Source organism: Choristoneura fumiferana, chromosome 18 (genome assembly GCF_025370935.1).
Source record: "Choristoneura fumiferana chromosome 18, NRCan_CFum_1, whole genome shotgun sequence".
Classification (NCBI taxonomy): domain Eukaryota; kingdom Metazoa; phylum Arthropoda; class Insecta; order Lepidoptera; family Tortricidae; genus Choristoneura; species Choristoneura fumiferana.
This window is the reverse complement of record NC_133489.1, coordinates 10,090,644-10,115,865: the sequence shown is the minus strand read 5'-3', so window position 1 is coordinate 10,115,865 and position 25,222 is coordinate 10,090,644. Positions and strand designations below refer to the sequence as shown.

The window sequence follows — 25,222 nt, the reverse complement described above, 5'->3', positions numbered from 1 at the left end:
TACGTTATAGAAACGCCAAAACTCGAAAACACAAAATATCAACGGAAATAACTAGTCATAACTGCGTCACCTGCCGCTCTGTTACTGTCTCAATTTGCCTCAAATATAGCCCTTGGCTATTAACTAACATAACACCAGGAAACGGCGTAAAGCTCATACACTTAAATATACTTCGTATATCCAAGAGTCGAGCATTGTCTGCCGTGTATGACATAACCAGTCGATCTAAAATTAGCCAATCAGAGCCCGGCGCATCGTTGCAGGTATGAATAAGTGTTGCTACATGCGAAATTGCACCCCGATTTTCGGGTATTGAACTCAAATTCAATTATGACGAGCACTGGTATGCATCGCGTCGTATTTTGGGTCGGGATGTGTGCCAAATGATCTCAGGTGCAAATGTGTCAGTTTAACTTTCCGGCAGTGTTTTGACTAAATTATTAAGTAGGTTCTTTGATGTTTAATCCAAATAACGTGGTGTAAGCTAGGTTATTAGACATTCATACGTATATTTTCGGCTACTTGTTTATGCAGGCTACGTTATGTGCCCATGGGATGAATAATTTCATTATCCCTTGTAGGAAATTCATCATGATATTAAAATACATGTGCTCCAAAGTTTATTGTAGCTGCTGTTGAATGCCCAACTTTTTAAAATTTATTTGTATCCTCTGTGTTTTTCATAAATGCTGAAAAACTCGTCCATATGTCTGTCTTTTTACTGCTCGTCTTCGTCTTGTGCTCACCAACTTCATAAATTTCTTTTGTTGTCAACATTTCCTACTTAATATTCCGGAGAAGTGGAGAATTCCCGCCGGATACAGACGGAGTTGTGGACAATATCTAGTCATAGACTGCATAAAAAACATGCATTTGCAAGCAAATAAATAAGAATAGCGCTAATATAAGTTGACGCAGCGGAATTTATGTTGTGCCAGCAGAAGTAACGTAAGAGGAATCGGAATGCTATCATATGCAATTGTCAGTGAGCACACGTTTTTTTTTTGTTTTTTTAAAGGTTTTAATAGATAGATAGATAGATAGATACAGTAGGTAAGGTGATCAATCCTAATATAATATTATAAATGCGAAAGTGTGTGTGTATGTTTGTTACTCCTTCACGCTAAAACGGCTGGATGGATTTAGTAAGTAGTTAGCGGATTGTATGGAATATAGGCTTTTTGTCCTGGTACGCTAGGATAGTATAAGAGACATGACATGAACAGTTAAAGAGATTGTGTGACATTTAATTTTTCGTTCTATTAGTAGTGGTTATGCCTTTACTCCGTGTCCTACCTAATACAGCTTAACGCGTTGCTGGCATCGACACCTGAATGCGACCTGCTAGCGTGGAGATGGACGACTGTGCGTGCTGAATGCTTGCGGTTTTGAGAGTTTTTGGATGATAAGATTTCGACTGTCCCAATTTGAACCTGCTATTATTATAATAAGTTTTAACCTAAGTTTAGTTAGTATGTTCAGTGTAAGTTTAAATAATAGATTTCGTTTTCGTAGTGCATTAGTGTAAACTGTCATGCCACGTGAACATAGTTTTTACCAATAAATAAATAATAATAAATGATGGCACGGGTGTTTTTAATGCAACGTTAGTGAACTCCATGACGTATGTTTTGGGTATTTATTAAAATCCCGGAATTTAAATTCAACAGCCGGATCTGATAATTTACGCATGCGAAGCCGCGGTAAAGTCTAGTGAAGTACAATCCTTTTTAAAGCACCATCTGTGTAATAATCCATTCTGAGCAGTTTACTTCATTATATATTAAATGGCTCGATGCCGCGTTTTACGGAAAAAAAGTTAAAGAGATTACAATACAATACAATACAAATTCCCGCGTGGGAACTATGGCCCAAGCCCTCTTGTTCTGAGAGGAGGCCTGTGCCCAGCAGTGGACGTATATAGGCTGTGATGATGATGATGATGACAATACAAATATTCTTTATTGCACACCATAAAGCAGTACAAAAAACTTATGATATAAACACTTAGATTCAGGGTAGACAATAGGCGGTCTTATCGCTTAAAAGCGATCTCTTCCAGACAACCATTGACATTGATTGAACCATTGAGATTGTGTGACATTTCATTTCAGTTTTCGTTCTATTAGTAGTGGTTATGCCCTTAATTGTGAAGCTAGGCAATTAACTATGTGAACAAATTGGACTCACAGAATAGAAACGTCCAAGTTATAAATCTTTTTATTTAAATTGTCTTAATTCGTCTCCATCTGCGTCGAGGTGTTATCTTTTAAGTACAATTAAGCTTCTCCGCATACATTCAAGGTATATTAATGCTACAATACAAATCAAAAGTAAAAAGTAGTAGTGTATAAGTACAAAATATGTCGTTAACACAATCTATAACCTGTATTGTCTGACGTTCCTGACACTCGCGATCACAACAAATTACAGTTTGTTGTATTAGTGTCAGAAACAAACCTTCTGAGGCCATATTGTCTAACGCGCTGACATTCGCAATCGCATTCCCCATCTCTTTTCTACCATCGTCTTATTCGTGTGACAGAAAGAAGTAGTGAAACGACCGTGGTTCCAATACAAGTACGTTAGCCGATAAGGCCTTTGGTGGTCCGTAAATGTGTTATCTCTTCTCTTGTTCTGTTTTTGCTTAATTACTAACACTATGGATACTCTGTTTGTCCGAAATAAAGTTGAATTGAATTGAAATGTCATATTTGATAGGACTATTCCATTTTTCTTCTATCCTTTGTTACGAACTTTACGAACTACTGTTTTTTTTAGAGTTCTTCGCACTGCATACAAATATTATTGGAAAAAGCAAATCCCAGATTGGTAGGATAGATAGGATTTTATATTGTTTGTCCAATAAGACATGTTCTAACAATATAAAAAAATAAATTTTGATGCTATAATAATTTTATGTAATGAATATAAAAAGATATCTATCACTATGTAACCAAACCTTAATACCTGCCTATTGAATATTTTACCGCATAAATATAATATGCGCATCCTACACTAAAACGACACACGTTGGCCGGTTTTTCATATTTTTCAGTCTTAAAATAAACGTTAACTTTGCGTAAACTCATACGTATGACTACCTACGCATTATGCTCACTTATGTCAAAATATATTATGTTATGTTCCTACAACAGCAAAAAACCTGTCACACAAATACGAAACATGCGGTAAGTATCTATGAGACTATGACACGCAAATCGAAATTATATCAACTCAAAATAATCCACCATTTTAATTTCAACCTTCCAGAAATTGAATCAAGTCAAAATGGTGTATTATTTTAAGTTGATTTCCTGTTCTAGGAGTGCGGCATGGTTATGACCCGTCACGTACTTTGACAGAAAGGAACGTCCACGTAGCCTGCCCCGTCGCAAGAGCTCCGTGGTTCTTATCACCCAACTTCTGTCTATTTTGAGGAAATATAGGTTTGTGAGGACAGAATACGTGCCAAGAATCCGGTTATACGTGGCGGGGTTTTCGCAACGTGTCGGGACTTCGGGACATTTGGGATAGTTCGAGGTGTTTGGAAGGTCACTGGAAGACAGTCATAGGCTATTAGTGTAAGATATCTAGACAGCTTCGCAAATGATTCACTCAAGTACTTAGGCGGGTGTTGGCAAAAATGAAACATGGATGCGTATCTTGTTGCATAATTTTTGAATGCCCTATATTTAGTCATAATTTTTTTCCCGCCGAAACCGCAATTTTTTTTTTTTAATGTTCTTCTGTAGAACCTTGTAGGTTTAGTTTAGATTCGTTTTTATAACCATTTCAAACAGTCAATGCATTCATAGAAGAAATAGTTATGACAAATAATACATTATGACTTTCAACAATTATGCGAGCCGATATGGACCCATGAACAAATATCGCGGACCCGCGGTTCCCTATAATGAAACTTAGCAGGATCGATTTTAGTACTAAAGTCTGCAAAGAGCTGTTTTCGAGATTTTAAAACAAACATTTTACATATTTACGTGACACCTACTCTATCGATAGAAACTAATGGTTTGACTGTACCAACGCAATATAAGGAAAACATTGAATTAGATAGGATAAAGGAGAAACGTATGAAAGCCAATGTATACCACTAAAGTATCTCCGTCAGTTGTACGTGATTCGCGATTTTACGAAATACGAGTCGTTGAACCCAAGCTGATATTTTTTATTCAGTTCCAACAACTTTGTAATAACGCTGTAATTTTGCTTTAACAGAAATTTCTAGAATACCTTGCACACCCACTCTGCTGTACCCAATGATACATCGGCACAGTACACAGATTTAAACCGTGATAATTGACAAAACAAAATATAAGTATATACAATATATTATTACAACAGTTACAATTCTCGCGATAGCATGTTACCTATCATGAACTATTTTCTCAATATGCGAGCTATCTCTTAGCTAAATTTTAGTAACAAAAAAGAGGCGGCGAGTTTCTTACATCTTAAACATATTGAACAAAAATGTATACTTATACCTGAAATTAAGGTCCGACCGAGACTGCTTTTTAATCTCGGCCGAGACCGAGACCGAGACCGAGAAAAAAATATATTCTCGGCCGAGACCGAGACCGAGACACAAAATATACTTAAGTGCTTTTTTCTATATTATCATTTTATTAATCTAAAAAAACCGGCCAAGAGCGTGTCGGACACGCCCAAGATAGGGTTCCGTAGCCATTTCGAAAAAATCAAGTTATATTTTTCTAAGAATTTCGTATTGTGTACAGAATCTTCCAAGTTTAGGTATAGCAATCTTAGCCGTTATAATTTTCCCTGTAAATTTGATATCGTTACTATACCTAGTGCCATCCACGAAGACGCGTGATTTTGACAAAATTAGACATTGTAATAAGAACCACGGCACGCGTCATCGTGAATGACTCTACCTTTACCATCCTGATTTTTTTCAAATATTTCCACCCAACAGTTTAGATTTTAAGTTGAATATTTCGCAAACAGATCACTGAATCGAAAAATCGTCCTGGCGACCCCCTCAATGGTTTTAAAAGACCTATCCAACGATACCCCACAATATAGTGTTAGTCGAGAAAAAAAATCACCCCCACTACGTCTATGGGATGGGGTACCCTACAAAAATACTTTTTATTTAACCACTGTCAGCGTGACTGATATATGTATCATCATCATCATCATCAGCCCGAAGACGTCCACTGCTGGACAAAGGCCTCCCCCTTAGAACGCCACAATGAACGACAACTTGCCACTTGCATCCACCGGTTTCCCGCTACTCTCACGATGTCGTCAGTCCACCTGGTGGGAGGCCTGCCAACGCTTCGTCTTCCGGTTCGTGGTCGCCACTCGAGGACTTTTCCCCCAACGGTTATCTGTTCTTCGAGCGATGTGGCCTGCCCATTGCCACTTCAATTTGCATATTTTTCCAGCTATGTCAGTGACTTTAGTTCTTCGACGAATTTAGAGAGTTCGACCTAATAGAGTCTTCGACCAGTGTGTGTTGCCAGTGATGACTTATGGCGCTGAGACGTGGTCCTTAACTGTTGGCCTCTTAGAGAGGCTCAAAGTCACGCAACGAGCTATGGAGAGAGCTATGCTTGGAGTTTCTTTGCGCGATAGAATCCGGAATACGGAAATTCGTCGAAGAACTAAAGTCACTGATATATGTATATTCATGCCAAATTACAGCTCTCTAGTACTAACGGTCTTTGAGCTTAGCCGCGGACAAACAGACGGACAGACATGGCGTAATTATAAGGATTCCTAGTTGACTACGGAACCCAAAAATACGCGTTTTGAATGAAAAAAATTTTTTATTATGGTTTCATTAAACGTTCCACCGGGTCCTACAAACAAACTTAATTATTATCCGAAGTTATTATCACGTAAATCAAACTACAGTATTACCAATAATAATCGCTATCGAACAGAAAAGAACGAGGTGTCGCTTGTTACTATAATAAGCAAGTAGGTACCATACGCGTGAACCCGGGCGCGGCGACCAATCAAAATCCATAAGAAAGCTCATGCCACCGCGGACACCGCGGTAAACCGCACCGCCAATATTTAAATTCAGTGCCGTCGCGGAGTCTCGGTCGCGGCGAGAATCTCGGCTGTTTTGGGCCGAGACCGAGACCGAGATCTCGGCTCGATTTTTGGCCGAGATTTGTCGAAACCGAGACCGAGACCGAGATCTCGGTCGGACCTTACCTGAAATTTCTAAAAGTATAGGGTACTTATACCTAAAATTGCTAAAAGTGGCACTGAAGTGGTAACGTTTCGTGTGCTCTGCCTACCCCATTTGGGAATACAGCCGTGATGTTAGTGTATGTGTGTGTGTGTATACTTATAGCTAAACCCACTTGTTTTAGTTGAAATAGATGAAATTGATTAGATTTACTTCCTTCACGGGTTTCCTCATTTCTGATTAAATATATTGCTCCAATGCTCTATAAGTAACTTTCAGCTTCCTGATAAGGGCAATTGTGAACGCTTGAGGTCAGACATCCATCTCTTTCTAGAATTTAGATTTACTATCCGGACAGTTTGTCTCAAGTGAACAGATCGTCTACATACAACCATCCAATCTCGAGGGTAGTCTTCGATTTTACGGGAGTTGGTAGTTATTACATAGACATTCGGTCGGCATAATCTTCGTTTTGTCCACGTTCATTTTTAGACAAACTCGCTCAGAGGCTCAACTGAAATCATTGAGTGTACTCAAGTTCTCTGTGGTCTCAATCATACATAATTACTATGTGTAAACCAAAGATAAGTTACATACATATACTCACCTTTGCTATTGATTTAGATCCCTTTCAAGTTCAACCTGAAAATACTGCAGCGGTGCTTAAAAAATGACACTAGGATTATTATCTAAGTAATAAAACAAAATGTATCTATCTCCGCCTCTTGTAAAAGGAACTATTTCAGTAAAAATATATTTTGTTTAATAAAAACTATGGGTACGGTGGTTAGGTAAAGTACCTTGTAGTCGCGCCTCTCAGACAGAAACCAGCTATTAGCATGTTGTTTATATTCTGTATACTGCGCGTTCAGTAAACATCGCAAATGTATTTTGAAATGTATACGAGCCGCGAATACTGAGCGAGTGTAAATAAGTGGCCGTTGGACCCATGTACGGAATAGGAACAGATAAACTGGTACGGTTTAAATGTTGTGGTAACATTGGTTACACGTAACAACGATATTAATCAACGTTCTTTCCTCATCATGAGGAAGATTCATAATGCTTCTAGCTCTGGATTTGCAAATATAATTTATTTATTACATGCCTATTAAAAAAAAACCGAATCGATCAAGCCGTCTTCGAGAGGGAACCATAGTAATATTCCGACCAACAGAGAATCTTTTGTTAAAGTCGGATAAAATGCTATTAGTAGACAGAAAATAGTAAAAATATGAACTTATCTTCTATCTAAGCGAGCGTGTTCACGCATGCGGTTTTGTGAACCTTATCCCCGCCGTTTAAAAAGTTTACAGATATATGTTTGCAAATATCGTAAGACGCTCATTCTGGTACCAGTTCAGTCAGTCCATATTCCTAGTCAGAATGACGACAGAATTACCGTGTCATCCTTTCAGACTGATGGAATGTTCTCAATAATAATTTATAGAATCAGGCGTTACTTTGCGGAGGTCCATATGAAGGAACTGAAACAATTACTTTACTTTGCTCCCCCGCGACCTTAAATGTCGCGAAAGTTAAGGTCGCGGGTGAGCAAAGCAATTGTTTCAGTTCGTTTTCAATAATATTTCTCAATCCGATGTGAATGACAGAAAACCAGAATAATGGAACTGACGCCTGAATTAGCGTGTAACCGAACTCTAACCCCCTTATTCATAAACGACAATCAAACCTATTTTAGTTAAAATGCCGCTAAAATTCGTTTGTCCTTATCTGACACTTCGACATTTGTATTTGTTAGAAAGGACAAAGCATTTGTTAGTTAACATAGGCTTGTTAAGTTTTATGAATAAGGGGGTAAGTCTGTTAGAGGAGCCTACCTTAATGGCTTCCATTCCATTTTGCCGTTTTCTTGGTTATCTCTGTGCGTCCTTTTCCGACTGGTCCAGTTGGAAAGGGGAGTGCTAGCAACGCACGCGCATAGCCCACACGACGGCATTGACACGATACGCCGTCGATCCACGTTTATCCAAACATCAGCGGGATTTAAAAGCAATTGATTATTCACGGTCGAGGACTGCTTCTCGCTGTATTTTTAAATCACACGTATACTTAGGTATTTATATACTATTATTTAGTTATTGTGCCAACTACGTATTTTGAATTTTTAGGCCAGAATTTTTAGTTGTTTATGGATTTTTGGAGATGCAGCAGTAAAAATGTTTGCTAAGCTAATTTTAACTAAGGTTTATTATTTATTGAGAAGCCCTTAACAAGTTGTCTAGAAGGTGAAAAAGCTATAAAACTGTTCAAAGTCAAAGTCAAAACATCTTTATTCGATTTAGGCTATAGCAAGCACTTTTTTTGTTGTTTCTGAATTATAATTTGCTTCTTCATTTCGATTCTATTTTTTAAGGTGTCATTTAATTTTGTTTTCATTTATTCGCTTTCGTGCAAATAAATTCTGCCCTTCCGCACCCGCTTCCGCCAAAATAAAACAAACAAGTCTAATTTCAACTAATGTAAGTAATTCGTAAATAATTGTCTGATGGTAACCTCAGAGTGTATTCATACTCGCGTTCGACCAACAAAGATACCTAATAATCATCTTGCGAAGGAAATGACGTAATCGGCTCAAAAAGTACCACCCCTAGTATTAACGTTCACGAAAGCCTAAGGGTGTTGGCCTACAACACACAGCACTAGGTTAAATGAGTAATTTTGCTGACCGCTCACATAACTATAAGATTATATTGAATGTCATAACTTCATAAGAGAATTAGAAATATCAGACGAGCTAAAAAGCTATCTATATTTGTTTTCTCAGCCCAGTTTGGAACGAAGTCCAGAATTAGGTTAGAGGTGATTTTTTTCTGAATGTGTCAAAAATTTCAGCAACTATAAAAAATCCATGATAACATTCTATCAGTTTGAAGTCGGTGCCTGTTCCCTCTGTTTCATCAGATCCTGACTTAGCGACAATGGACTCTATTAGAATTCCAAAAAAAAATTCTTTATTCCCATTCCAAAGAAGAATAAAAAACTGTAAGCGGTTTAGAAATGACGGAACGGACGGAACATAAAAAATCAACCGGACTGATAAGTTCCTCCTTTTTTAAAGTCCTTTGTTAGAAAAGATAACATTACATTGGTGAATAGTACTTACGAAAACACAAAGAATGTGCCCAGTGCATTAATATAGCAATACATAAATATTTATATCTATTTTTATTATAATAATAATTCTGTAGTGACCGCTCACATAGCTATAAAATGATAATAAATCTTGACACGAGTGGTGTCAATAACCCACATTGAAAACAGAGCACGATGGTGTTACAATAATTTCGCGGAAGGCGGACTGCCCTGATTTGGGATGGGCCCGTTTTATACGAAACATAAATCTCTATAAATAAAGACTGGATTTCGGACGATGCGTGTAGGACTGTTGTTATAAGGGCGTAATTAAAACATTTACCACGTATAAATAGCGAATTCGAATTTTTGAGGTTATTGTGAAGGGTGGCCATTTTGTTTTTGGCCAGTGTCTTTAGGGGATTAATTAAAGGTTGCTAACGGCATTCTATTACTGAAGCTCTGCTGTTTGTATCTTTTAAAACTTTAAAACCTATTAGATTAGGTATAAAGTTGTAAATTTTGCCGACTGAAGGTCGACGAATAAATATATAATAAAAATAAATAAATTTTGCCCGCTCCGCTGTGGCGGATATTAATGCAGGTGAGTGTACAATACAACGTACGGCCGCAATGGCCGCATTGAAGTACTTCCACTAAACCTCTATGAAGTTGAGGTAAGTCTTCAGCTCTATTCCGCATGAACTCACTTTGAGTCCGCAGTTTGAGGTACCTAGGTAGTTCTTTTTAGTGGGGACTATTGCGATTTTTTTGCTAGTAGTTCGCAGTTGCGAGCACAGACGTGCGAAAGACCGGTGATAGCTCGAATAAAGCTAGGAACCTTTGAACCTCAATAAAAAAAGTATGCTTCGAGCTTCGTCGGGCTCCACTAGGAAAAGATTAATGGCCTGTCGAAACGCAAGAAAACAAGAACATGGCAAGGAAAAGTCAATTTTCTATATATACCGCGTGTCCCAATTAAAGACAGTAACGCGACACCCTGTTTTCCTTCCATTAGTCAACGTTGGGCAACTTTTGTTTTGAAGTTCTTGAGAAGAGATAAAATAATTATAATTAGACATTGTAGCTAGTTGATTGAATGTTAACTATGTTATAATTAAAATGTTACAATCTGAAACACAAAAAAAAAGAGTGTGGAAAAAACGATTTTAATGGTAAACGGTTTTTGGCCTCTCAAGCAGAGGATCGTGAGTTCGAACCAAGGCTCGCACCTCTTTAATTTTTCTGAATATACGTATAAGTAAAGTTACCCACTGGCGAAGACATTCTGAAAGTATACAGTGCCCAGCAACAAATCCTGCGTGGACTTGAAATGATTAGATGATGTGAATGCTATAGATGTCAATATATTTATAGAAATGACACGTAAGCTCTATAATAGAGTTGTAAACAATATTCTAAAATATAAGTCACACATAATAAGAATAGCCAAGGTGTTTATTATCAGAATTATAACCAATGAGGATTGACAAAAATAGTGTCAGTTGTTAACCGTGGTGAAGCTACCGTAATTTGTTAATATCTTATCTATATATATAAAACAAAGTCGTGTTAGTTACACCATTTATAACTCAAGAACGGCTAGACCAATTTTTATGATTTTTGTGTTTTTGGATTTGTCTTCATCAGGAATAGGATAACAAGTATTAAAAACATTGAAAAATTAACGAAAAAATAAAAGAAATATCATTTTCCCGTACAAAATGTCCATGGGTTTCGTAACTGTCAAACGTTTAATGTTCAACGTCGATACGGTAAACTCTCTCCTCAAATTAAAGAACGTATTCAATTAAATTGTACCCGCTAGATGGCGCTGTTGTTGGTAATGCAGAGTTTTTTCGGGTAGTACATAGTACGTCTGCCGGGTCAGCTAGTTATTTTATAAGGACGTGCGTGATGCTTAATATATTCAGATCCGAAAGTGCATAGGGTCGCTAGTAAAAAGACTAGATCAAAAAAAAACCATACAGATCATAGTTTAGGTAGGTATATTGCAGTATAAACTTGTCCGGGAGACGAGCTGTCGGTAGGCCTCCAACAAGATGGAGCGACGACCTGGTTATGCGGAAAGCACAAGACCGGTCTGAGTGGAGTGGAGGCCTTGGGGAGGCCTATGTCCAGCAGTTGACGTCTTTCGGCTGATGATGATAAACTTGTCGCAAATTTTCGTTATGTAGTATGTAGTCCACATCTAAAAATGACTACATGTTACTTACTAGTCAATCTAATAAAAAAAGTGTTCTGACGCTTCTTCGCTCGCTTGACTCGCGCGCAGTAGGGTCACAGTTCAATCTAAACAATCCTCGCTTCGCTCGTCGTCGTATCTAACGGAGCTTCATAAGTACTTGTTATAGCCTAAATTGAATAAAGATATTTTGACTTATTTTCACTTTGAGCTACCTGATGTGACCATGAACGACGCAGTCTTACTAAGATGTAGCTCAGTCTACTCGTGACCACGGCCACTGCAATGTTGCCGAAACGTTGAGGTAAATATTACTCGTGTGTGTTAGCGTGATAAGTCCCGTTGGTGGTATTTTGACTATGTAGCTAGTCATTTAGCGATTTCAGTTGTTAGGTATAGTAGTTTTGACTATGTAGTTACGTAGTTACCAGTGACCAGGTGAATCTTATGATTTAATAATTAATAGTCTTGGTGTTAAACAACCTAGACAAAAATCTAGTAGTATGCAGGGACGATTTCTGTCACCACCTTTTTTGGCTGTAGAAGAACGACGTCTCTATTACAGACATCTTGTTGAAGATAAAATGTTTCCTCTCGAACGATCGCATCTGACTAACATTTAGTTTATATTGCCATTACACTAACATAGCGTTTAGACGTTCTTAAATTATGTTTTACTCTTTGCTGTTTTAAATCCGGTACGAAGGACCATTTTTTTTAACTTAAGAGGTGTTCACGCGACAGCCCCAGAAGCTACTCGTGCGTTTTTCGTCATAGCACTAAGATTGTGCGCGCCCCAAAAGTAATGAAACTATTATCTGGGATGAGACCTAATAAATTGTCGACGCTTTTGAGTGCTCCACTGCTGGATAAAGCCCCCCCCCCCCTTAGAAGCCACTCGACGTCAAGACCATGCTCCTGCCACTTCATCATTCATTAGGGCTACAGTACATGCAACTCACGAAATGCGATTACTTATCTTTCTTTTATTCTAACTTTCTTAAAATCTCTTAGACCTAGTTTCCTTTGGAAAATGTACCTAATTTCCACAATGGCGTGCGTGTATGTGAATCAGTTTCATATCGTGTCTATCTTTACCCGTGCCCCGTAAACTTTGCCCACCTAACACTATTAAAGCTCGTAACGCTATATATAACTAACATATACATACACACGTATACACACCAACGCAAACTGCACACTCATTTCACAAGCTGATTCAATGCAAATAAATATATCGTTTGCTCACTTTTTGAGTATATAACACGGTGTTTTTGACTTTCGTAAACATTCGTTATATTGTGTTTGAGGTAGCGAGTTTGTTGGAAATGTTGATCGCGAGCCCGGCTTCTTATGGTAACTTTATATCCATGCGCGCACGCATGCACAGAATACTAATAATGATCGTAATCAGACACGGAAATTACGAGATAATTGATTAATTAACAGGGAATATGTGTGTTGTATAACAAACCGAGTTGTGGAAAACTACGAAGATTTTATATTTTCAATTGACAGAGCTTCGAAGTGAACTGTGACGTTATATAACACGACGACCATAGAAAACTCAGACTTAATTTTATTTCGTTCGCTCGTATCATCCGTATTTTTCAACAGATCTTCTTATTAAAGTTATTAATGATTTCTTTGGTTTTATTTTCTCGTATCATGTTAACTTATTAAAGAGAAAATTGGTGTTCCATACGTATTTCCAATTCTCAATCGTCCGTACATTTATTTAAGGGCGAATCAACTGCTTTACCGACACTAGTCTGTCCGCGACATTTTTTCAAACAATTGCAGATTTTTGTAAGTAAACATGTTTTTTCTGTATGTTTTTTCTGTATGCTGTATGTTCTGTAGATGGTGTACATGAATACATGCCATCCTACTAGGGTTACCACCCGTACTCTAAAATAGAGTATTGTCCTCTTTTCATGTAGGCGTACTTTATAATCTACGACACCAATAAAGTACGCTAAAATACTCTATTTACGTAAAACTTATTCTTACTGGCTCGTTACTGGTTATGAGTACTTGTGAGACTAAATAAACTGGTATCCACTTTTAAGGAGAAATAATAAAACTCTTTTTTATTCTGTGTACTTTATTTTGTCCTTCTAAAATGAAAAAATACTTTATTCGCCCTAAAAAAGGTGGCAACCCTACATCCTACGTAAGTTCCATCTATTAAACTGAAATATCTTGTTGGGAGTAGGATTTTTCGGTAACGCTAGAGACAATTTTGGTAACGCAGGAGACGCCCAAAGTGTCTGTAAAATAGTTGATTGATTTAAAAATCAGTTCATCGGTGGTGAAGATCGAAAAAAAGTAATCGAGCTGCTTTAGTTTCTGTAACAATAGTTGGCGGCATCGTGAGGTCCGCCGCGACGACAATTTTGACATTTACGTCGCGTTTGTGATTGGTTAAATAAGTAAATGGGATTCGCGCTGTCATCGTTCATCCACCATTACCTCTCATATTTCGTTTTCTAGATTTTTTTTACCGTACAACGGCAAAAACTACTAGACACTGGCAAAATTGTCCTCCAATGGACAGAGCCATATTTTTTTAAAGAAACAACAACAACAATAAGTAAATGAGCGAATCGTAAGCAAAATTGTAACATCAAACGACCCTATTAAACTAACGAGTGCCGGATTTATATTTTTTATGACTGTAGGCCACTTTATTTCCGCCGCCCCATGTAGGTTTCTAAATAATAAAGCTGCATTCACATCTCTCTGTCGTGTTGTGTCGTGACGCATCAGAACGGTATCGGTTTCATACATTTTATGGTTGCGTTCACATTTATCTGATGCAGTGTGTTGTAACGGCTTGTGTTGTGTCGCAACAAAGCTAGAGAGAGAGAGAGAGAGAGGCTATGGACAAATCCAGGACTGCTAACGCCATCTAGTGATATTGCGCATGTCAAGAAACCCTCATCAGACCTGTTCTTTTCTGAAGTCTGTTAAAAATACCGTTCTTTCCAGAGCACAAGATGGCAATGGCTACAGCGACGGTCACGGCCACCATGGAGTCCTCTCAGACCCTCATCCAGACGGAGTCGAGGGTCCAGAGGAGCTACCAGGAGGTGCAAGTGTCGGAGCAGCGGCAGGTCAAGAAGAAGAAGTCCATGAGGCGGCATAAGGACGAGGGGACTATATCCGTGGTAAGTGATAAATACTGCCAACTGTACGTCAGTTTTCACAAAATATTGCTTTTCTAGATTCAGAATCACAACCCGTACGAGTATGTTCATAAATAGTCTGCATTGTTTACTCTTTAATATTACGCTGCATTTCCACCTGTTTCAAATGTGCGAGGATGTGTTGCGAGGAGTGTTTCTCATGATCCAATGTAAACGCTTCCTTTACCTCGCTTCGCTCCTCTCAGCTGTTTCCACCAGAGATGTGCTGTGCGAGGATCCAGGTAAATGAAGCATTTCTAATGGTCCATGAAAAACGCAGCAACATGCCTATCAAACAAGAAATATTTTTTCACACCTCTCCTTCAGAAAAGTAACTTTTCCTCCCTGACGAGAGGGAGCAAAGTGCAACTTTTCTGTTCAAGGCTTTTCGAAGTATTTTATAGCAAATGACATTTTTTAAAGTTGATAATTGTAAAGACACGCATTTTCTATGCTGGTTGTTCTTTAATAATATTTAGAATTTGTTTTTTTCAAGTTTCTTAATGCTCAGTGTGAAAAGTTGTATGAGCAACTCGGGAGCAAAATTATTTTCATCTTGGGCGTTAACACTTGAATCCCTCATTACGCTCAGGATTCTATTGTAGAATCCTTCGCTACATTCTGGATTCAATGTACGCCCACGACGTAAATAAACCATTTTGCTCCCTTGTGACACAAATAACTATTTCAAATCAGTCCATAAATGACGTTCTGAAGTAACAAAAAACCCGGTCAAGGGCCAGTCGGACTCGCGCACGAAGGGTTCCGTACCATTATCAATACAACATTGGACAGTAGCAAAAAAAAACGGCAAATTAATTATTTATATTTTAAAGTGATTATACAACTAAAGATTCTGTGAATATTTCAAGCGTTTCTGTTGTCGTTATTATAATATCAAGCAAAAAACGGCAAAACAATCAAGTTTGTTGTATGAGAGGCTTCCTTAAATATTTATTTTATTCTGCTTGTAGTATTTGTTGTTATAACTCGGCGGCCACAGTAATACATAATCTGTGAAAATTTCAAGTGTCTAACTATTTCGACTCAAGAGATAGAGCCCTGTGACAGACGGACGGACAGAAAAGACAGACACAGACTCGTAAAAATTCCTCTTTTAAATCGAAAATACAAACTGAGACATGGATGCACAGAAAAACCAGAAAAGAGACCAGCGCTGGGAATCGAACCCAGGTCCTCAGCAATCCGTGCTGCGTGCTATAACCCTACACCACCGCTGGACAGGAATTTAGACACGAATTTTTCCTATGCAACATATCTCAGGTTGCTTATTTCTACTACGCTACTTATGCAGCAGCACTAGCGACATTATGTTTTTCGCTCTTTTAAAGCCGGTGCAAAATACGATAGTTAGTGATAAGATCATAACATAAGTAATAATAATACTAGCCGTATCTCTCGTCTCACCCAATTAGAAGAGGAAAGCAGAAAGTTGCACGTCAAATGTAATTACAATCACATCATAATCTAAGAATGGTATATTTATTTTCTGAACTACATCTCAATCAGTCATTAAATTCCAACTAATCTTATGACGAGATCGCTTTCGACGGCGGCTCAAGAGTAAACAGTTTAGGAAAGTAATTGGATGATAGGAAAAACTAAAAGCATTGAAGCGAGCGAATTCTTGCCAAATCGCACGCAACCGAATACGACAGCAATTAATTAGCTAATGTAGACAGTCTGTGGTAAAGTGCGGCTGGAGGGGTTAATTTTGGGGTTTTCCGAATATTTCGAGGGTTTTGTGCTTTCAAAGTCGTTGTGGCCCAGTGGTTGAACCTTGACCTGCCATGCAGTAGAGGAGCAGAACATGCGCAAAACGAAATTATTATTACTACAAGCGTATACACCTACCTACATCCCACTGCTGGAGTCAGGCCTCGTCTCAAAATGAGAGGACTTGTGGCCCACGCGGGGCCAGATCGGATTGGTAACTTCATACACACCATTGATTGCGTCGCTGATTTATGCAGTTTTCCTCATGATATTTTCCTTCACCGTGAAGCTTGTGATTTTCAAATGTAATTTTTAACTGTAGAGTGACCATGCATCTTGTAAATAATTAAAAAAAATCTTGTTTGCAACATTTAAAAAAAACAAAATTTTCACATGTTTTTCTAAAACTCAGAAATGTAAGCCCGGTTTGAAACACACGATCGACTACTTGAGAGGCGATAGCTCAAACGACTAGGCCCCCACAGCTTTTATTCAGCGGCGTGCAGCACAAACCTCCTAAATATCCGTGGAAAACCCCATCAGGCTTGTATATATATCCCCCCCTCCCACCTTCCCCCTTCAGACCGTACAGACAAAGTTGTGGACAAGAGCTAGTTAAATATTCTCAAGCTTCAACGCTTCTCCCTTTTCCAGTCAAAAAGCTCGTCAAAGCTCCACAAGAAGATGCAAGCCGCCGACGAAAATCCTCAGTGCGCGAAGTGCTCTCGCCCCGTCTACGCCATGGAACGGGTGAAGGCGGAGAAGCGCGCCTGGCACAAGGAGTGCTTCCGCTGCGCTCAGTGCAACAAGCAGCTCACGTGAGTTACATCACCGTGGCAATGCTATTAAATTTTAACATCTGGCTACAAAGATGTCAGTGATAGTGATATCCATGTTTTTCCATTAAGATTGGTTTTTTATTGGAATCTTTTTGTATTTTTTATTTCAATTCCAAATTTTTACTTTTACGGTCATCCCGTAAAAGTAAAAATTTGGAATTGAAATAAAAAATACAAAAAGATTTAAAAAAAAAAACAATCTTAATTTGATTGTTTAGTAACGACATCTCTTGTCCGGTGAGCGGTTAGTTCCAATGGAGTGCCGAAAAAGTTTCTCGATGAGGGCTACGGTAAAGATGTCGCTAGCGTCACTGCTTGTGGCTAAATAAGAAACAAACAAGCTGAGATATGAGGTGCATAGGGGAAATTCGTGTCTGTACCATTGACCAGCAGTGGTGTAGCGGTATAGCACGCGGTACGGAATACCGAGGACCTGGGTTCGATACCCAGTGCTGGTCTTATTTTTCTGGTTTTTCTGTACATCTATATTTCAGTTCGTATTTTCAATTCACGTTTTTCCATCCATCCATCCATCCATAGCAGCCCTTAGTTCGTTCCGTCTTCGGCCATAGGTTTCCTCTCCATTTCTCCACGCCTGGCGATCGACAGCCATATGCATCCATCCTCCTCTGCCTGTCGGCAGATATCGTCCTATCGTCCACGTTTTTATGGTGTGGAAAATGCGCCTGATTGCTTCCAGCCCTGTTCGGGGAGACAAGAAACGTGGCGCAAAATAAATTTGTTCTAAACAAAATTTTAACACCCTGCGTGTCTTGGCTCTTAGAGATTTGTTTAAATATCTGTTTTGGTAATTGCCCTGCATCAATACCTAATTGCAAATACGTTAACTATAAAAATTAGCATAATAACAAATAAATTAAAAATATAAGGTAAGTACATAAAAATACGGGTTTGGACGAGTGAAAACAAAATGAAAAGGCAATTGTTAGTTTTCATGGCCTTCTGTTATTTTGATTGTGCATGTTATTTAGAGGTAAATCTAATACCTTTAGACGAGCGACTCTTGTATTATAATCAGAATCTCGGAAACGGCTCTAACGATTTCAATGAAATTTGGTATGTAGGGGTTTTCGAGGATGACAAATCGATCTAGCTTGGTCTTATCTCTGGGAAAATTCTTATTTAACGCTTATTTCGCCCAGGCACTGAACCTTATCCAGTAATCCTTCCGATCTGCATCATAAAATACGGCATGTTATTTTTTGTCACATTTGACCAGTCGAGTCCCGACTAAGACAAGCGATTTTTGAAATATCCATAAATCCAGAATTTATTGTTTTTAAATAAAGGGAAGTCCTTTACACATAATGTGCTATTTTCAATATTTAAGATAGCTGCCATCCATGTGGCATTAATATGGACTTAATATGTTAGTCTGAAATAGTCTTTTTTTTTCAATCGACCTTTCCACCTACGTTTAGCGGAAGTGTAAAATGCTTCCGCCGTAGAATTAATTGTACTTCTGAAATGTTAACACTATTTCTTATGTTCACCAATGTGGCCGAATATGGCTTTTCCCACTAATTAGTGCAACTCTACTTCCAAGATATGTGTAGTGTACATACATACATATTTTTTACTGTTATACAAGGTGAAGCTAATAAAGTGTTAAAAAATCTATCATCTTTGCAGCGTGGAAACATACCAGAGCGACCACACTACTCTCTACTGCAAGCCTCACTTCAAGCAACTGTTCGAACCCAAACCGGCGAACGGCGACGACCAGCCGGACGGTAAGTCGTCACCACTAGTACACAGTGACGTTACGTGAGGATAGGCAGCGCCAGTAGCCCCGTATGCACCCGCCAGCACCACCACTAGCGCTGCCTACCCCCATGGCGACACTAGCGCTGCCTACCCTCATGGCGACACTAGCGCTGCCTACCCTCATGGTGACACTAGCGCTGCCTACCCTCATGGTGACACTAGCGCTGCCTACCCTCATGGTGACACTAGCGCTGCCTACCCTCATGGTGACACTAGTGCTCCTACCCTTATGGTGACACTAGCGCTGCCTACCCTCATGGTGACACTAGCGCTGCCTACCCTCATGGCCACACTAGCGCTGCCTACCCTCATGGTGACACTAGCGCTGCCTACCCTCATGGTGACACTAGCGCTGCCTACCCTCATGGGACACTAGCGCTGCCTACCCTCATGGCGACACTAGCGCTGCCTACCCTCATGGTGACCTAGTGCTGCCTAGCCTCATGGTGACACTAGCGCTGCCTAGCCTCATGGGTGACACTAGCGCTGCCTACCCTCATGGTGACACTAGCGCTGCCTACCCTCATGGTGACACTAGCGCTGCCTACCCTCATGGTGACACTAGCGCTGCCTACCCTCATGGCGACACTAGCGCTGCCTACCCTCATGGCGACACTAGCGCTGCCTACCCTCATGGTGACACTAGTGCTGCCTGGCCTCATGGTGACACTAGCGCTGCCTACCCTCATGGTGACACTAGTGCTGCCTACCCTCATGGTGACACTAGCGCTGCTACCCTCATGGCGACACTAGCGCTGCCTACCCTCATGGTGACACTAGCGCTGCCTACCCCCATGGCGAGACTAGCCTTAACCCTTCACCTTCAACCGGGGTAGTCAGCGAAAAAAGTACTGTCAACTCCAGCCGGCTCCTTGTAGAGCCAGCTGGCTGTGTTCGAATTTAGCCTCATAGTCATTTAAATACAGCTTAAATTATTTTTTTATTCATATAATAATATTCGTAATGTTTTGGGTTTTGACAGTACTTTTCTTTTGGTAGTGATCGGGTTTTGAAGGGTTAAGGACCGACAAAGTTGAAAAATTTGTATCTTATGTTTACACATAAACTCTAAATTAAACTATACGATTATGCTCCTTTAATTTACTTAATGTTTGGCTAGTAGAGATCCCTTAACCTCGTAAGGCCCAACGTCCTAAATTAGGAGACACGTCAAAGCAAATGTCAACTTTTACTGATTGACATTAAGGGCCTGTTTGACCACTTGTTGACTAACTTTAAGTGACGGATATCAGTGGCGCCATCTCTGTTTGCTTTGTCCGAATAAACAAAGACGGCATGGCATTACTTTTATCTGACACTTAAAGTTAGTCGACAAATGGTGAAACAGGCCAAAGTTTCAAATTCTAATAATCGAAATTTGATGTGGGCCTTACGAAGTTAAAGCGATAACTTCACGTATTTTACTACATGTACCTATCTCAGATTTATTAATTATGTTCTCCCTTTAGAGGGAACCCTAAAAATCAAAAATAATGGTCACGCTCTATCGCGTTCTTTATCAATTCAATGTTCAATCCCCATTATTTGCGCAATGACCCATTAATAACAAACAATGTATTTTAATAAATCCTTTGGCAACAAGTGATAAAGTTAATTAACTTGTCAACACCTCGTTATTGTATTGACGATGTTAATGAATCATTAGTTTAAAAATTGTTTCTGTAAAATTATTTAGTGTATCCTTGTTCTTTGTTGCAAAGTGGAAGTGATTTATNAGATGTAATTGACTTCAGCCGTTAAAACTAAGAAAATCATCCTAGTATATTTTAAGCCTTAATGTTAAGAAAATTAGTAGCTAAGCTAAATTCCAAATACGAGTATAGCGTAAAATTACAATGACGCTCATTCGACTTGACATCAAATAAATGTTGACTTTGGTCTAGTAACTAATATTCTACCCCTATTTTCTGCTAATATTATAAATAATGTAGAAGTTTGCAAGTTTCTGGTTGTTTATTTGAGGTTCAATCACGTGTTAACAGTTGCCATGTTTTAATGTAAGTTGACATCAAATAAAATGTAAATATTGAATACCATCAACACTTTGATGTGAAAATGAGAGCCAAGTTCAATATAAGAACATACATATGTGGCTGTCGACTACGCTAAAAAAGGAATTGAGATCTAAATGGGTGCCAAGTTCTGTAAATAACCCGGAAAAGATATAGCAAAGCAAATAATTAGGATAAATTGACACTCAAAATTTGACTTTGCAAACCAAAAAAAACAAATTATTAAGTTTAGTGTATATAAACATAAAAAGATAATTCAATCAAGTTTTGACTTTCTAGTTCAACTGGAAGTAGCCGAATGTTTTGTATGTCAGTGGAAAAAGTTGTGTTTTTCGGAAGTCAACATTTCGTGTACGTTTAGAAGTTGTTTCATTAAAATTCAGGAGACAGGATTCGGTAAATTAAAAGATGTAAACTAAAAAAATAGATTTTAAGTACCTAATTAGGGGGTCACGACTAGGGCTATGCGGTATTGGGCTTGATGGCAATACCGGTATTATTCCGGTATTCAAATTTTGAAAACCGGTATCCCGGTATTTCGGTAATTTTTCGGTATTTCCAAATTTTCCCTTTATTTTCTTTCTTTCTGTATAAGTCTGTTGTTTTGTTGAAATATTACCAATATACATGAAAAGCAATTAGTAAACTTCCCTTTTAATGAGCAAGTATTAAAATAAAAAACTTAAGTTGTTAATTGTTAACTAATACTTATATAATATGGAATTGGATTCTCTAATTCTTGGTTCCCAACCAAATTTTCGCATAATTTCTTTCGCTTGTACGAGGCTCATTAAATATCCAGTTCAAGCTTGTAAGGTCTCTACTGATGAAATCTTCGCTCCGCCCGGAACCAGCTCAGCTCCAAACCCCGAGAGCTTTCAGCTCAAACTTCAAAACCATTTCGAATGCCTAGGTAGCGACGTGGACGATTACAACGACGGGTTTGTGGAAGCTGTCCATACGATCGGATCTAACTTCTTCAAAACCCGCCCTACTAGAACCAATAAGCTCTCGCGCTCTGGCCTTAGGCTCATGGAGGTGAGGCGTGAGATGCTGCTACAGTCTTCTGGTGACGCTTAATTATCGCTATCAGCAGTTCAATAGGCAGATCTCAAAATCTCTGAAGCGCGATGTACGCTATTGAGCGTATCAGAGGCTCTAAGGTGTTTACCAGGGATCTGTCTGTAAGTCAAAGCCGGTTAATGAAGTTGAAGACCGACGACGGCAGAATCATTTCATCTAAACCTGAGCTGTTTGGGGAAAACGAGAGGTTTAATGGATAGCGACACGACAACCCGAACACCCGTCGAAAATCTAGCTAAAGACCCGAGGCTAGATTAAGCCGACACTATCACGAATACATCCCAGACGTCAGCCTGTACGAGATTAGTATGGCCCTCAAATAGCTTAAGAATGACAAAGCCCCGGGTGACGATGAAATTACAGCCGAACTCTTGAAGGCGGGTGGTAAACCAGTCCTTAAGGACCTCAAGACGCCGTTTAGTTCCGTCCTCCAGCAAGGGGGAACACCGAAAGCATGGAACAGAAGACAGTGGTGGTGCTCATCTTCAAAAAAGGTGATAACACCTTGCTGAAGAATTATAGATCCATCTCACTTCTGAGCCATGTTTACAAGCTGTTTTTCAGGTCATCACAAATCGTCTCGCAAGCAGGTTTGACGATTTCCAGCCTCCCGAACAAGCCGGCTTCCGAAAACCTATAGTACCGTAGACCACATGTACGTTGCGGCAGGTTATACAGAAGACCGAAGGTATAACTTCCCCTTTGCCTTGCATTTGTGGACTACGAGAAAGCCTTCGATTCGATCGAGACTTGGGCTGTGATGCAGGTTCTCCAGCGGTGCAGTTGACTACCGGTATATCGGAGTGTTGAAGTGTCTAGTGTCTGTACAAAAACGCCACTATGTCCGTCCGATTACATGACCAGAGCACGAAGCCTATTCCTCTGCAGCGGGGAGTCAGACAAGGAAATGTGATCGCTCCGAAACTGTTCACCGTTGCATTGGAGGATGCTTTTAAGGTTCTGGACTGGAAAAGACGAGGCATCAACATTAATGGCGGGTACTTCACTCGCCTTCGATTCGTTAACGATATTGTAGTCATGGCTGAGACCATGGAAGACTTCAGTGCTATGCTCGCCGACCTCAGCAGTTTCCGACCGAGTTGGCCTAAAAATGAACATGGCTAAGACGAAAGTCATGTCTAACTAATTTCCATGTAGTCCCAAACTCCCGCAATAGTCGGGGGGCTCTGCGCTCGAAGTTGTTGACGACTATGTATACCTGGGACAAACGGTCCAGTTAGGTAGGTCCAACTTCGAGAAAGCTTACACTACAAATAAACAAAGCAAACTTGTGCGCGGTAAAGTTTGAAATTTGAAAGTAGATTAAGAGGTAAGTAACTTCAAAAGCCATAAGTCTGAAGACAAGTTATTAAAAGTGCTTTCCTGTTTGAAATTAAAGTCGACTATTACTATTTTAAGCACAAGTCAAAATACCGAAAACCGGTTTTGTAGATATTTAAAACCGGTATTAAAAGAGGGGAAAAAATGACCGGCCACCGGTTTTCGGTAATAATAATTTAGTACTAATTGAAATAACCAAAAAGTAATAAAATAAAAAAATAAAATGCGAATCGGGCTCGCGCACTGAGGGTTCCGTACAAATTTGTAGGCATCTCTGAATATCCAGTGTTAGCCGCGCCCCTCTCAGCTAAATGTACGCTATTATTCATCATCATCATTCAAAGGTTATTGATGGTTACTGTCATAGGTAGCCAAAAATCAAGATTTTTCTCACTTTTCTCATTGGTTATAACCTAACCTAACTTATAATAATATAAGACACCTCATTTAATGACTGTATCTATTGATTGCGTTGACTTAGAAGTTTGATTGTTTGACAGCTTCAAGGGGTAGCAGACCTGAGTCATTGAAATCAATTTAGCTTGATATTTATACGCGTTCCTGAAAAAAGGGTCTTAGCTTGACAGATGGGCAACAAAGTGATCCTAAAAGTGTTCCGTTGTTTTTTCCTTTTAACGTGCGGAACTATCTCAACCAACGTGAATCGACGTGTTGCCTGTGGTGTTTCTGAGCTGTTGCGTCATGTTGCCGTGGTGCCACTTGGTGATCGAAAACTCAGCAACACGTTGATTCAACAATGTTTCTCAACAAAATGTTTACCATGAATATGAGGCTTTAAAATATTTTTTTTCTCGAAAAGCTTCCTACCTACAGTCCGTTCTTTCGGCCGATTTGTATACCCTATAAACTAAATAAATAGCAAGAACAGAAATATGAAATAAGAACCTTTAAATAAGATCAGACGTAATCTTCAAACATTCTGGGATATATTTCCGCACTTCAACATTTTACTGCCATATCTTGTTTATACAACTGTGACGTGGAAACTCCAATCTTTACTTTACGACCACATTACGCGTTTATGAGTTAAGCTGGGTCCACATTTGTATCGTTTTGTCGTATCGTATCTCCATCGCGTTGCACCGACGCGTATCAAGATCGCTAGTGTGGACGCAAAAACAGCGCGATCATGCGACGCGCGCGCCGTATATGATCGCTCGGGATCGATGTGGACACGCGCTTTTTACGGTGCCGCAGACAGACACACAGATATACAGACACACATAACGGTCAAACTTATAACACCCCTCTTTTTGCGCCGGGGGTTAATAAAGCTAAAAGCACACTGACGCCGGAGGCGGAGCGGTGCGGCACGGCGCGGAGGCGGTGCCGGTTGTAATATTCGAGCTAACGTGAAAGAGGGCACACGGAATACCGCGCCACGCTTATTTCCCGCGCGGTATTCTGTGTGCCCTCTTTCATGTTACCTCGAATATTACAACCGGTACCGCTTCTGCGCCGCGCCGCACCGCCCCGCCACCGCTCTCTGTGAGTTTCAAGCTTGATGGATTTTTCCCGAGTCCTCTTTATGGGAGATGGGGACCCATTTCCCATAAAGCACCTCATATAAAATTTTAAAACTAAAAATAAGTAAACAAACACACGGACCTAGAGTCTGTGGCCCTTAAAACGAATCAACCCCAAAAAAAGAACTAGCTTTGCGATCTCTGCGAGTCTTGCTCGCGATTGGATCA

At 39.5% G+C, this 25,222-nt stretch overlaps 2 protein-coding genes across 3 annotated transcripts in view; both read left to right on the top strand.

Annotated features, from left to right (window-relative positions):
- Positions 1-25,222, top strand: part of dcma (decima) — a 182,943-nt gene that overhangs the window by 87,079 nt on the left and 70,642 nt on the right. The window lies entirely within an intron of this gene.
- LOC141438167 (LIM domain and actin-binding protein 1-like) lies at positions 12,805-19,069 on the top strand. Its single transcript, XM_074101897.1, has 4 exons — positions 12,805-12,851; positions 14,490-14,668; positions 17,078-17,241; positions 18,916-19,069. The coding sequence occupies exons 1-4, from the start codon at positions 12,824-12,826 to the stop codon at positions 19,052-19,054; spliced, it is 510 nt and encodes a 169-aa protein (XP_073957998.1). The 5' UTR covers positions 12,805-12,823; the 3' UTR covers positions 19,055-19,069.

Bases quoted from the DNA above. Each gene is read 5' to 3' on its own strand.
- LOC141438167 (XM_074101897.1), top strand. From the start codon at position 12,824: ATGTTGATCGCGAGCCCGGCTTCTTATG. The intron at 12,852-14,489 runs GTAACTTTATAT...CGTTCTTTCCAG, and splicing joins CGCGAGCCCGGCTTCTTATG to AGCACAAGATGGCAATGGCT. The intron at 14,669-17,077 runs GTAAGTGATAAA...TCCCTTTTCCAG, and splicing joins ACGAGGGGACTATATCCGTG to TCAAAAAGCTCGTCAAAGCT.